This window comes from Phyllostomus hastatus, unplaced genomic scaffold (genome assembly GCF_019186645.2).
Source record: "Phyllostomus hastatus isolate PE091 unplaced genomic scaffold, TTU_PhHast_1.1 phas_contig_40, whole genome shotgun sequence".
Taxonomy (NCBI): Eukaryota; Metazoa; Chordata; class Mammalia; order Chiroptera; family Phyllostomidae; genus Phyllostomus; species Phyllostomus hastatus.
The window spans coordinates 31,487,653-31,502,083 of NW_025333872.1; the positions used below are offsets into that span (position 1 = coordinate 31,487,653).

A 14,431-nucleotide genomic window follows, 5' to 3' on the forward strand; every position below is an offset into this window, starting at 1 on the left:
TGGCATTTATCATAATTAAGAGTTCTCCAACATGAAATTTTAATTTATCCCTAAATCTAGGTCTTGGAAACATCCCAGACATACGTGATGGTGCATTTGTATCCTCGAGATGGGATTGCATTTTTAGTGGCAATATATCTCCTCCCATATTTCCCCCATGCACTGTTGCCTTAAGCTTTCTTCCTTTTGTCTTATGTTTTTCCCCCAAACACTTTCTCAATTTTATGCCTGTAATTACTGAGTGATAAGTTTTTAAGTTAAGATTTCTGTTAAAATTCTCCTGACTGGTGTAGCTCAGTGGATTGAGCACGGGCTGTGAACCAAAGCATTGCAGGTTCGATTCCCAGCCAGGGCACATGCCTGTGTTGCAGGCCATAGCCCCCAGCAACCACACACTGATGTTTCTCTCTCTCTCTCTCTTTCTCCCTCCCTTCTCTCTCTAAAAATAAAAAATAAATAAAATCTTTAAAAAAAGATTTCTGTTAAAATTGTCATAATGGCTTGATTTTGAAATGCATTATGGATTTATTCATGCAGAGACCTTCTCCTTGTCATTAGAGTGGTTTTCCACAAAGGCATGATCCAAGGACTAGAGCTCAGGAGGTTAATGCTAATTGCTTCAGTTCCACCAAGTACAAAAGGAAGCAGAACTGAGATGGTGGCATCCAGACAACGGCTGGGCACTACATTGCTCCGTGTGGAGCATACTTCTCGTGAGCCAAGGGCTGCCATGTGCTGGTTTTCTGGTGTTGCTGAGGTGCTGGCATTTCAGCTACAGGGAGTAAGGTACAAATACAACTCCTGCAGTCTGTTAGTGGCTACCCCAAGAAATGAGAAGGGATAGAATGCAGAAGCTAAACCAAAAGTAAAAAATAAGCTAGATGCCAAAAACCTAAGATTAAAAACCCAAACCAAACAAAAGCTACTTGTTGTTGGGATGGAACCTCTAAATTGGGATGTATAGGAGGGCCAAGTGCTCATAAGTGCTACTAGCTCTATAGACTTAAAGTAATCTTGGAAATAAAGCAGGTCATAAAGAGAAATATTGAGTCCTTATGAATAATTATACTTTTCCTGTTTATGTGGCACAGTTTCCTATATTTATCGACCTGTCCTCCTCTCTGTAAAATACTGGATGGATCAATAAAAAGCATCCCTAATAATGGACACTTAATCTTCCTAGTTATGGAAATGTGAGCCAACAAAAATGGTTGGAACTATTAAAAGCGATCATGTCAAGGATCTGAGAACCAGCGAAGGCTGGCATTTCCTTGGATGTGCTTAGTAGTCTCATGGTCATAAGGTGATAACAGGAAAGCAGTGTTTGGACATCTGAGAGGCAAGGCCAGAACCAGTTCACTGGCTGAGGGTGACACTGCAGGTGCAGATATTACCACTTCCCATGAATGAGCCTGTAACAGATACTGCTTTTTAATCAGGCCAGGGTGTCTTGATGAACCCATTCATGGCCTCAGGATTCTTCATACTATAATGGTTTTACCTCCTACATACTACTCAAATAAATTCACCTCTGTCAAACCCTCTCTCCATCATCCAAGTCCAAGCTGTCACCATTTCTAGCCCAGGATTGCTGTTAAGACTCCTCTAATTGATTACCTGTATTTGCCTACCTCTAGCTAATTCTCCACAATGCAGTCAGAAGACCTATTTAAACTCAAATTTGATATGTCATTCCTTTGCTTGAAACTTTAATGGTTCTTAACAGGGCTTATAGAGCTCTATGTTCCTAGTGCTTCATTGTTTTCTAATTTTCTCTACTTCCTACTCTCTACTCTCTACTTGCTCTAGCTACACTGGCTTTCTTTACTTTCCTTCACTATGCCAGCTTCAGCCACTCCCCTCTGCCCAAAATACTCTTTACCATCCTTCCCTAGTTTTAGCTTTTGCTTCCTCATAGGACTGATAACAAAGAATATGTATATTTTATTATTTGTAACTTGTATGCTATGTATCCTCTGTATCAGCAAAATTTTATAATAAATTTCTGTGTGCATATATATCCCACTATTTTTTTTTTTGAGATTGGTTGTGAAACATTGACCCACTAATAAGCTCCAGCAGTCACAGGGCTAATTGGTTGTCCTGGTTTCCTTCCTCTGCTTATTTCAGTTCCCCATAGCTTTACTGAGTTTCCTGGGATCACCTCTGAAACAAACTCCTTGAAATCAAGTAATGGTCTCAGGGTCTGTTTGGGAGAAGACTTAAGCCATGATGGTCATAAAGTGTATCTGCTTTGTCCACTATTTTATTCCCTGTACCTAATAAGCACAACATAAGCAATTGTTGAATGAACAAATGAATGGGTACAGCATCCCAGAGATCCACTATTAAATAAGCGAACCAGTTGAAATCTCTTTTACTCTGGTTTACGGGCACATTAAGAGTTTGCTTGGATCTGTGGCCTCCTGTGCCCCTGGAATTCACCTAGGACAGACCAATCTCCCCTAAAGATGTTCAGAGAAATGACGTGGAGCCCTTGGGGAAATCAATGTGCACTAGTACCATAGGAGATAAAAGCAGAGAATGAACTAATGTGGTATGGAAGGAGGAAAAGGAGAGCTCACTTGAGAAAGGAGGGAAAAAGGAGAACTGATGACATTAAGGTGAGATGCTGTTGCCAACGGTTACTGAAAACTGCTTGGTACACAGTGTCATTTAAATATGTGTGTGAGTGTGTTCATGTAAAGATGTGAATGTGGGAGGAAGGGAAAGATACCATTTCTAATGACAATTGCTTCTATCTGCTTTTGCTTTTGCAGAAGTGGCAGAATTTATCTTAGAAATACATGATCACTGTTCAGTAAAATGTCGGAAGGAGATTAAACAAACCATTACCCTCCATACAAAATTGGATCATATCTTAAAGAGGAAATTGGGAAGAGCCTGGGAAATGGGGGGCGAGGGTCACTGCGTTTGGAGAGAGTGAGGGTTTAACAGCAGGTGCAGCAGGGAGAGGGAGGGATATCAGTTCAATGCGGAGCAAAAAGTTAGAACACAAATTTTCTTGGGGATTGCCAGAATATGGGGCAGGACATTGAATTTCCCAAACTTAAAGTTTGAAGGACATTATGATCTCATCTGACATCTGTTAAACCTAGAATTTCCAAATTTGAGAGTTACAGGGACTTCAATTCACTTTTCATCTTTTTCTGAGCGATGTAAGGATTGTATCTAGGAATGGAGTGGAATTGCGAGCCTTTGCTGAGTGGCCATCCCTTCTGCCTTTAGAGGACATTTTCTTCATGGACCTCTCTGAACAATTTTTATAAACATCATATTCTTGTTAGAAAACTTACTGTTTAGTCCTCGATTTTGAAGTACAAGTGGAAAAAGGCAAAAATATTGACAATAGTGGCTTAAAATTCAGCTGAAATTTTCTCATAAATCTCTACAAGTCTTAATATTATCCTTTCTTCCTAAAGTAGAGCAGTTTAAATAATATCTTTGTCAGAACATTTTTTGGCTAGGGGAGTGACTTATTGCATATTGCTTTCACTTCATGCCTATGCGTTAGTCAATGTGGTAGTTAGTATATGGCATACATGTTAGAGCTGGTTACAGTTCTTTATATTGACAAAAGTATTTACTGGTGAGGAATATCACCTTACACGTGAGGCTATCTCTGTAGCTGCATGAGGAGTGATGCAGGGAGTGGCATTTCCTCCAGGAGTTTACAGTCCCAAACCAAAAACACTGATGGGCCCCATAAAGTTGACAGCAGTAACAAGTAGTTAGAAAACCCCAAGCACATGCCAGACATTGTGCTCAGTGCCTTGAGGAATAAATGTTCTTTCACTTCAGGAATTCAGTCTTGAATGGATCTCAGACATATATGCTAATAATTTCAATGCTGAGTGGTAAATGTTGGGTGGAGGTCTGTATTATACCTTTTTGTTATAGTCAGGGAAGAGGTGTAATTATGTCTTTTTGGGGAGCAGATGGGGAAAGCTTCAGAAAGGAGGTGGCCTGTGAACTGGAACTTAAGTTATGAGTAGGAGGTTATCAGGCTAGAAGAATGAAAGAGTATTATAGGTATGAGAGAAATAATTTGTGCAAAGGCACAAAAAGGTGAATATATGGATGACATATTTTGGCAATGGTAAGTGGTATGACCAGAATAGATAGCTGACTGCTATTTCTGGACCATTTAATTGGTTCTGTCTGAGCTTCTTAGTAGGTAGAACAAAAAGGGAAATAATCAAATTATTCCCATCAACTGTGACTTTCATGGAGTTGTTATTATTACAAGTTCACTCATTTACTTTTTCAATTCATTCAACATATATTAACTGCCTATCTAGTATGTGCCAAGCATCTGCCTGGATACTGAAAATATGGCAGTGAATAGAGACAGAGTCCTTCACCTCAGGCAGCATTAGCAGCTGGGCTCTCTACTGAGTTCATTCAATTTAGCTCATCTTAACGATTCCTTTCAGTGGAGTCAAAGGCTGAGGTGAGGTTAAGAAAAGCCAGAAAAGTGTGATGATTTAACATAGTACCCTAGATGAGAGATGTGATGGCTAATTTTATGTGTCAACTTGACTGGGTCATGGGGTGCTTAGGCATTTGGTTAAATATTCTTTGCATGTCTGTGGGGGTGCTTCTGGATGAGATTAACATTTGAATGGGTAGACTGAGTCAAGTAGATTGCCTTCCTCTGTGTGGATGGTCCTCATCTAGTCTGTTGGAGGCCCAAATAGGACAAAAAAGGATGAGTAAGGGCAAATTCACTCTCTTTGTCTTACTGGGAATCTTTGTCTGACTTTGTCTTTGAGCTGGGACTTGATCTTCTCCTGACTTTGAACTAGAACTTGGACTGAATTCGAAAGGACAAAATGGGCTCTCCTGAGTCTCCAGATTGCTGACTGAAGATCTTGGGATGCCTCAGCCTCCCTAACCATGTGAACCAATTCCCTATCTTAAATCTCTTTATATATGTGTAAATCTGTGGGTCCTATTTCTCTGGGGAACCCAAACTAACACAGGAAAATCAAAGACAAAACAATGTTGGACAGCAGAATAGTTCTGCCAAGGTTTGCTTCTTCTCCACTTAAAATATTGCAATTCTTTAAGGCTGACATCTTAAACAGGATGTCTAGCAAGTGAAAAAGTCTGTAATTTGGGAGGAAGGACACTAAAGAGCTTCTCTTTTGATACATCAGATGATCATCTAATGAGCAAAAAGAAAAATGTGCTGTTGTCTACACACACCTAAACCAAACCAAACTGAATCAAAACAAAACAAAACATTTCTATCCTAATGATTTCATACTATTTTTGAACAAATTGGATGCACGTTATGTGGAGGACAGAATATTGAGTTTCTCCTATATGTTTATAACTCTCATTTATATGAAATAGGAGTAATTTTAATAGATAACTGGCTCTGCAAGAAAGAATGGCTTGGGACAAACTTCCCTAAAATATTAATTATAGAAGACCTCAGAATTCTGTACAAGGTACCAATTCATTTAGTGTTCTAGAGGCATATTTTACAAGTACTTTTTCTCAGAGGATTAGCTACTACATTAAACTACTTAAGCTCAGAGATTTATGTGAGTACTTTACTGAGCTCTTAATGGCTTGGTGGGTGTTTGGTGACAGTAACCTTAAAAAGTTTCCAGGCTAAAATTATCTCAGTGATTCCATGGTGCAGAACTTTGGAGTCCTGTCTGTCCTCTCCCTGTGCGTGGGAAAGCCCCAGACTGAGTATATGGGAGGGAAGCTCAGTCTTGTCTATGGTGCTCTCCCCTCTCCCATTTCCATGTATATAAATGGAGGGTCTTTTTATCAAAAATTTTTCCTAGTTAGGGTCTTCATTTTTCACTAAAATATCTCATTTCTAACCCCAGCTGGGCTGATTATGAAAGCGTATGAATCTGCCTTTAATTGGCAACAGAATATTTGCACACCAGGCTCATGTCAGCAAATACAGTGCTTCTTGGTCAATACTAATCAAAAACTCAGTTATGAGATACAATATTTATTTATAGAGCATTGACTGGAGGTTATGCAGCACATTCATTCCTCTAGATACTCTAAAATCAATCCTTGAATTAAGGTGGACTGCCAAAACGTAGCCCCTCGGAGAACTGCTCTAAACTGGGCTCTGGAGTTCATTATGCATTTCTAGTGAGTGCCTTAGAGGAAACACCTGGCACTGATTTTCTACAGTAGGGAGGTTGATGCAGGCGGGAGGGACATGGTTCACCATAACCCAGACTCTCCTCCATATGAGGACTCACAGGAGAATTCTTTCTCCTATGAAATTACCCCATTGAAAGCATGCAGATTCTAAATTACACGACTCCTATTTTCCTCACTGCACAGTCTGCTAAGAAGCTCAAAGCCAAATTCATGAACCACCTAAAGCAAATTTAAAGAGCTTTATGGTTATTTTGTACATGAGTTTCCCTACCGAGCTATCTGATTTTTACAAAGACGTATCGAGATGAAACATAACATAAAATTAGCCATTTTAAAGTCACCTATTGAGTAATTGTAAGGTAGTAAATTCACAGTGTTTCACAATTACCATCTATATGTAGCTCTAAAACTTTTTCATTACTTTAAGTCATCTAACTTATTTTTGTTCTTTTTTTCTTCCATTTTCTTTTTTTAACATTTTTAAAAAATGTTAATTGTTGTTCGAGTATAGTTTTCTGTCTTTTACTCCCACCTCAGCCCACCACCCCCCATTTTCTTTCAAGTCTTTAAAATAATTTTCCTTTTTTGCCCTGGATGATGTGGCTCAGTGGGTTGAACATCAGCCTGAGAACCAAAGGGTTGCCAGTTCCATTCCTGGTCAGGGCACATACCTGGGTTGTGGGCCAAGTCCCCAGTTGGGCGTGTGTGTGAGAGGAAACCAGTCAATGTATTTCACACATTGATGTTTCTCTCCCTCTCTTTTTCTCTCCCTTCCCAGCTCTCTAAAAATAAATAAATAATAGTGTAAAAACAATTTTTTTCTTTTATTGATTCTAGAGAGAGGGGAAGGTGGGGCAAAGAGAAGGAGAGAAGCATCGATTGGTTGCCTCAACCAGGGATCGAACCTTCAACCCAGGCATGTGCTCTGACTAGGAATCAAACCTGAGAGCTTTTGGTTTGCAGAATGATGCCCAATCAACTGAGCCACACTGACCAGGGCTATTTTCTTTGAATTCTTAAAAATAAAAGATCTTATTGTATATTATGCATGCATATAAATCATCACAATTTTTATTTTGAAATGAGGTAAGATTTTAATAAACAAATTATTTTTAAAAACCTAGTGACAAGTCCCAGGGCAGGAGATTAAGGAGGAGCAGTCAGAGAATGGAAGAACCAAGAAGAAGTCATTTTATGAGAACTAAATTGAAGAGTGTCAAGAAGGGAGTGGTTAACAAGAGCTACACACCAGAAAGATCAAGTAAAATACAGATGGAAATGAGGTTGTTAAATTGATTAATTAGGAAGCCATTTGTAAAAATTGGGTCTCTGTAATCTGTGATTAGAAGTGAAACCTTGTGGTGATTAGGAGGTAAGATGGTAAAGACCCAGAAGACTAGGCTATAAAAAAAAAAAGACAGGATAATGAAATAGAGAAAGAAGAGGCTGGGTTTGAGGGCAAAGCAAGTTTGAGGGAATATATACCTTTTAATGATGCAGCTACTTAAGTGAAACAGAGTATAATAAGTGGAGGAAACGTGAATGGTGGTCCTGGTTTGCAAACAGCTGTAGTGTGGCCTGGATAAGGCACTTCGTGTCTACACCTGGTTTTCTTATCTGTGAAACATGTTTGACTGGATTGTATCTATGGTATATTCAGGAAGGAATGGATAAATAAAATCAGAACAGTAAAGCAATTTTGAAAATACAAGAATACTTTCATCATAGTTATGCTATTATTTTTATTAATCTGCCTGAAATGCTGATCTTATAATAATGTTTTATAATATATCATTATGATATCCAGTGAGTATTTAATATCAATCATTACACCAAAAGATTAGTTTTGTTTTATTCAACTAACTATTATGATTTAAAAGTCAAAATAGTGGTTGATGTAGACTGTGATTGATAATAAGTGACCATAATTTCTTTGATACCTCTCCCAGCAAGAGGTAAATTCTCTGTTCTCTCCTTTTGAACCCCACGTTGCCTCCATGGCCACCTCACCATTAGAAAGTAAGGAAGTGACCCTGTTTCTTGGCCCTTCCACTGTCTGTCTCTGGCAGTCCTGACTCCCTGCATCCAGCTGTCGTGCCCTGAGGAAGGCCTTGGAGAGGCCTAAATAGCACAGAAATGACATGCCAGCTAAGAGCTCTGGTTGAGCACTGATTTGACAGCCACGTAAGTGGACTGTCTTGGAAAAAGATCTTTAACATCAGTTGAGATACTCTAGCTTACATGACATGGGGCAGAGAAGAGCTGTCCCCATTGATCCTTGTCCAATTTTCTGATTTATGGAAAAAATAAATTATTGTTGTTTTAAGCCGCTAACTTCAGGGTTGGTTTGTAATACATGTTGGTTAACATTTATTCACTGGTAATCATGTAAGCCAAATATAATCGTTATAAGTGGCTCTGCTAACATGCCTTATATGTTTTTGTGAAAAACCTAGTATTCCATAAAATTTCATACCAATTGTGCACAGAGTTTATGAGGAAACTAGGATTGAGATGGACCACTCAAAACCTGTTGAATTTTAAAGGAAGGACCCTAAGTAAAGCAGTAACAATTCTATTAAAAACATCAGCCATAAAAAGTCTCCACTGGCATTTGCACTTAGAATCACAATGTATCCTCATCCACCTTGTATCCTGGGGTTCATGTTTCCTTAAAGACAGTTTTACTAATAGTTTCACCAGAGAGTCATAGGGGATGGAAACCAAAGGAGTTCTTGAAGCCACTAAATCAGCTACTTGTACTAAATAGACTCTTTTTCAGAATTTTCAGTATTTTTTTGGTAAGATCTTCATATATTACCAAAGATTTCTCTTTAATAATAAGACTGTTTGACCCTATTGCCTTAAAATAAACATTTTTTGGAAATTCAAAAGTAAACCAGGAGGACTTCTATGTTCACTGGCACCGTTATCGATCGATTATACATGACCTAATTAATACTAACGGAACACACATGGAAACACAGGCAGTATCAATGAGTGGCCAGCCAGTACATGGCAGATGGGAACACATCAACTGACTGTAAAGGCCTAATCCCCTGTTGCCATAGTCCCTCATTGTGGATGTGGGCCTTACGACCTCCCTTGTCCTGGTGCGCTCTCAGCTTGGAAGCCCAGTAGAGATGGATGTTCTATGTGGGCAGCGGTTGGAGCTCCTTTCATTGGAGCTTCTTTCTCAGGTCCACCAGGAGGGGCTGTGAGTGCTCTCTGTGACCCTGGGGACCGGAGCTGAGGGAAGGACACAGAGAGTGTACTCCTCTTCAGAAGAGAGTGGTTCAGTGGACTGTTTTCTGTTGGCAATGCTGGTGTGAGAAAACCTTCTCCTGGGTAAAGGAGGACTGGTCTTTGAGGAGTGTCATAAGTTGTTTCCTTGAGAGGATGTTGTTATCTAGCATAGACTTTGAGGGAAGAAAAAACTCACCAGGTAAACTGTGTCCTTCTCTGTCCACTGTACCAAGCCTGGGCTGACCAAGAGGAAGTTCTGGACTCAAAGTAGCATCCTAAAGAATGAACACAGAAAGACAGATGTTGAGAAGTGTCATTTTTCTGTGTATGAGAAGGGCTGTAACATATATTTTTCTTTTCATTTACATTTAAGCATATCGTTTTAGTTAATTTGAATCTACTATGGATTTTGATATAGGTTCTGGTAGAGAAATGTGTCCTGAACAGAATGCATGCATTGATATAGTGGTAAAATACCAGCTATTGGCTCCTTGGCTAATTGAGTCTGTCTGTGCAGGGTTAACTCATAATAGAAATACTTTGAATTACATCAATCATGTTTGAATTTATGAATGTTTATTTACAAAGGAAATAGAGCTTAGTTGGCACTTCCATTTATGAATACCCCAGTGACAACTTTTGGCATAAATTAGATGAACATAACTTGGAATGAAATATAAAATCTGTCACTAAATTTATTATTTTTACTTTGTAAGATATTATACTTATGAGACCCCCGAATATATAGATAAGACATTAATACTTAAGAATGAACTTACAAATTATGTTTATGTTTATATTTACTTTTGGAAGTCAAATTTAAATAATATATTCTGCATTAAGTTTCCTTTCAGTCCATGAACATGTTTTTATTTTATCAAAAACAGAGAAAATCTTTAATTGAAACAAAGATCTGACTACATGTAAGGAAACTTTGAATTTTAGGATATTTGAAATGCAAGTTATTTTATATTTGACGAATACTGACACTGAAAGCGGGTAAACAAGTCTGCCTGTAAAAAGCAGTAACTAGTGCTGTAGAGGAGAGTTTGCTCTGTTCAGTCTTTAAGTTGTTTTTTTGGTGGAAGTTTTTTGAGGCTTTGTTTTTATTTGAGGAACAAAAGAACAACAAACTCACCTTTGTGATATCAGCCAAGAGAGCAGGCATCATTGACTGGGCACTGGGATCAGAGCCAGGCGATGACCCAACAATTTCTGTGGATGAAAAATCACAAGGTTTGGGTGTTTCTTTATTTTCCCTTTTTCTTTTGTGCTTGGGACAGGAAAGCAGTTAGGGCTGAAAATGTAGCAATAATAAGTTCTTAAGGAGTGGTGTAACAGACATTAAGAAGTCAGTGTCACATAAGCTAATAGTCATTGATCTGAACGGTAAATTGAAAGACAGATGCAAGGCATGTATCTTGCATGTTTATGTGATGAGAACAGTAATTAAGGTGGGTTTTTAGGGTGTTTAGTTTTACTGTACAGATTTGGACTAAGTAGACAGGCTGATTGGCAAAGCTAGTAAGGATGAAAAACTACTGAGCTGACATAGAAGGAAACAGCTGGGATAAACACTGGAACTCGGAATCATTTGCAGAGTCCTCCTTTCAACTCAAAGCCTGATTCTCAGAACACCCCAGGGAGTTCAACAAGAAGATGAACCCAGAGTACCAGAGGGTCTCTGAGATGAGTCTGAAGTTCACCTTTTCTTGCCCAGTAGATTCTGTTGCCCTGCTGCATACAGTACCAAGAGATCTTTGTGGAGTTTCTCAGTGTCAAATTTGACCATCTAAACCAGAGAGACAGAACTGGCAGAGAATGTCAGTTTCATGCCATGTCATACTAAATTGCCATTTCTGTTGTTCATCTATTTAGCCAGGAGTACTGGACTTACTAAGGAGTTCCATTCTAGACATCCACTGAAGATTTTGAATGTGCCTGATTATCTCGTTGACTTCTTTAGATCCACTCTCCTCTTCTCTCCCCACTGCTTTCTGCCCCAGGAAGTTGACTTGTATGGACTATATCAGTGATTGCTAGCCTGTCTTTGGGATGGCTTGGTGTTTTAGGCAACCCTTCAGGCCTAGAGCAGTGATGGGATCTTGCTGCTGCTAGCCCCAGGGAACTGTCCTCTTTCTTCAGGCATTATGGAAACCTTTATAAATAGTCTCTTTATCAAACTTGTCTTAAATTATTGTAATTTGAATGTGCCATCTCTTTCTTTTTGAGACTTGACCAATTTACTAGACTAGGGAATCTGGGTTTTGCCAGGGGAAGAAAATCGCCCAGGAGTTCTCTTTTCCTGGGTTTTACTGCATAACTGTGGTTCAGCTGGACTTAACTGAAATTCTTGGCTTCTGCTAGAGCTATTCTTGGTGCAAAGTTGTCATAAAGGTTCATCAAATGACATACAGGTTGGATTGAGGAAAGACAGAAATGATACTATCCATGATGTACCTGTCACAGCAATGATTGCCTCTACAAGGCCCAATTAAAATGACAGTGACCATGAGGCATTCACAACTTATAGTCTGTCTTTTAGAATGAGGATAAACCCAGAACTATGAAGTTACCAACTGACCATCAGTAAACTGAACTGTGCCCAGATGTAAAGATTTGTCTTCCTGTAGTGCTCTGCTGATCAGCTTTTTGAGGTCTAAAGCTGTGAGGTAGGTTTGTGGTTGCTTGTCCTCCTCCATCATCCCATGAAGGACTCTTTCACTTTCAATTTTGTTAGAATCAGAAAACAGCAGGTCACTTGCAGGACTTTTTGCTTCTGCACTGTCTCTCGTAAAGGTGGCCATAAGTCACATCTCTATGGAGCTGGAACTGCAGAAGCAGAGGACACATCATACTCAGAGCCACTGTTAATGTGCCTTGGAAAGAGAGTTACTATGATGTTACAAAGCTGCAGGACAGCTTCAACCTCTTTCCTGATGGGCAAAGAATGTCCCACTTCAAAATTGCAATGTTCATCAAAAATTTGAAATGTGACTAAGAATAGATGTATATTTTAGTTCTGAAACAGAATGTCAGGAGGGGAGTTAAGTTTGCCTTGAAGAGGCACTACTAACTGAGTCAAGTGACTTTAGATTTTTACTTTAGGTTTTTGTGAAAAAGTGTTAATTGTCAAGAGTTGCTGTTATTGACCAGTGTTTTTGATTGCCTTATATGTAAAGTCATGCAGTGCCTATCAGCAAGAAGGATGAACCGTCCTGTTTTCTACAAATAGCTCCCTTTAAAATAGTTTGTGAAGTAGCAATGTAGGACATAGCAGTGAGGCCACAGTAGTGTGTTCATGTTGTTACCAGTTCAAAGCTTCAGTTCTTAGGGCTATTTCTCTTCTGCTTTTTCAAGAAGTATTTTTAAATTTAAAAAAATCCCTAAATTAAACATAACAATATTTTTACCAAGCTGCTTTAAAAATAACATCTTGGAAGGGGTGATAAAAGAGAAAGGGAAGGAACATATGATTAACATTATTCATTATCATAATTAATGACTCAATGACTTTTTGCATGATAAAACACAATAGAATTCTCTGCAGCTATGTCTTCTAGGATCAGGTTTTACTTTCTTGTGTATGCCATTGAATCCATACAGAGGGATGCAAAGTGCTTCAAAGTCCACAGGAACCAATGATGTGTGTCCTTGGCAGTTCTTTGGGCTGTACAATCAAAGTTTATAGTTCATTGTTTCTCTAGTCAATTATAGAAATCAAAGCTGGATTCTTATTACTGAGCTTTCTGAGGTACAGTCTGCCGTTTCCCAAGTCAAATTAACCTTGAAACCAAGAAACAAATTAGTTTTTCTGCTTTAACCAAGACAGGTTGGCTGCATGTATGAGTATACATTCAGGCAGACAACTTCCCATCATAAATGACGTTTTTGTGAAAGCATTCTTGCATCACAGCTATGTGCTTTTATGTTTTTCTAGTTAGATTTTGAGTTTTATAGATACTCTTCTGCAGAACAAATCATTGTTTATCTATTTATCTCAGGCAGTGATTTCGACCCAGAGTTTTTTCCGTACTACTAAATAATAGGGTAGTTATTTCCACTTAAATAGGAAACCATTAAAAGTTTGTTGCATTATCTCAGACTTTATATGTAAAAATTATTTGTAAAAGATCAGCATATAAATTTATGGGGGAAAATACACTATATTTTAAAATGTTAAAAGAAAAGTCCAAATTACCCATCTCTTTCCTTCTTGGGTCTTCTTTTCATCATGCACAATGGTAACATGCAAGGAAGAAAGAATTTTTATGAAGTTTATTGAGACATTCAATGTATTACTTCATATACCAAAAAAAAATTCTTTCCATTATCTTTCATATTTGCCCAGAACTTTGATGGAAACATACAAACTATCATCAGAATTTGGATGGAAATTTTAAGAGCTATATAAGTCTCAGAAAGTAAACATAATTATATGATGTTTCTCATTAAAATTTCAACTTTAGTTCAAAGGTTATCTGTACTTTTAGTCTTAAACTTTTTGAGTTCCTCATATTCGTCCTAAAGAAACAGCAAATACATCCTCTACATCTAACATTTTGGGTTGTGCTAGTGCCAGGAAGTTTTTAAAACATATTTTATGAGTGAATTTCTTGCCTGTTAATAGCATTAAATGATTAAATTCTGAGGGTAATATATCTGAGGCTGGATGCTGGGGCTGTTGTTTTGTTGACTGGTTATTTTTTGAATTGCTGTAATCAGTAAGCCTTGAGAGAATGGTACAATTCACCAGGAATTGATTGCAAGAAAAATAAACACCTGTTAACAGAGTAGGTGGTCTGCGTCAGGCAGTTCACAGGCATCCTCATTTAACCTCTTCAACAGCACAATCAGTCCCCATTTCACAGAGGAGAGAGAAGGCAGAGAGAGGGAGTGCTGTCAGTTGGCAAGCTGCAGAGCCAGGATTCAGATCCTGGCCCGCCTGACCTCGGCCCACCTAACCTCGGCCCGCCTAACCTCGGCCTGCGCTTAGTTGGCCACACCACTGCCAGCT

At 38.6% G+C, this 14,431-nt stretch overlaps 1 protein-coding gene across 1 annotated transcript in view; it reads right to left on the reverse strand.

Moving 5' to 3' along the window:
- IMPG1 (interphotoreceptor matrix proteoglycan 1) overlaps positions 1-14,431 on the reverse strand; it is a 115,084-nt gene that overhangs the window by 53,435 nt on the left and 47,218 nt on the right. The window contains 4 exon segments of the mRNA XM_045843434.1: positions 9,611-9,689; positions 10,553-10,629; positions 11,999-12,246; positions 13,616-13,636. Coding sequence (XP_045699390.1) covers positions 9,611-9,689; positions 10,553-10,629; positions 11,999-12,246; positions 13,616-13,636 — 425 coding nt within the window.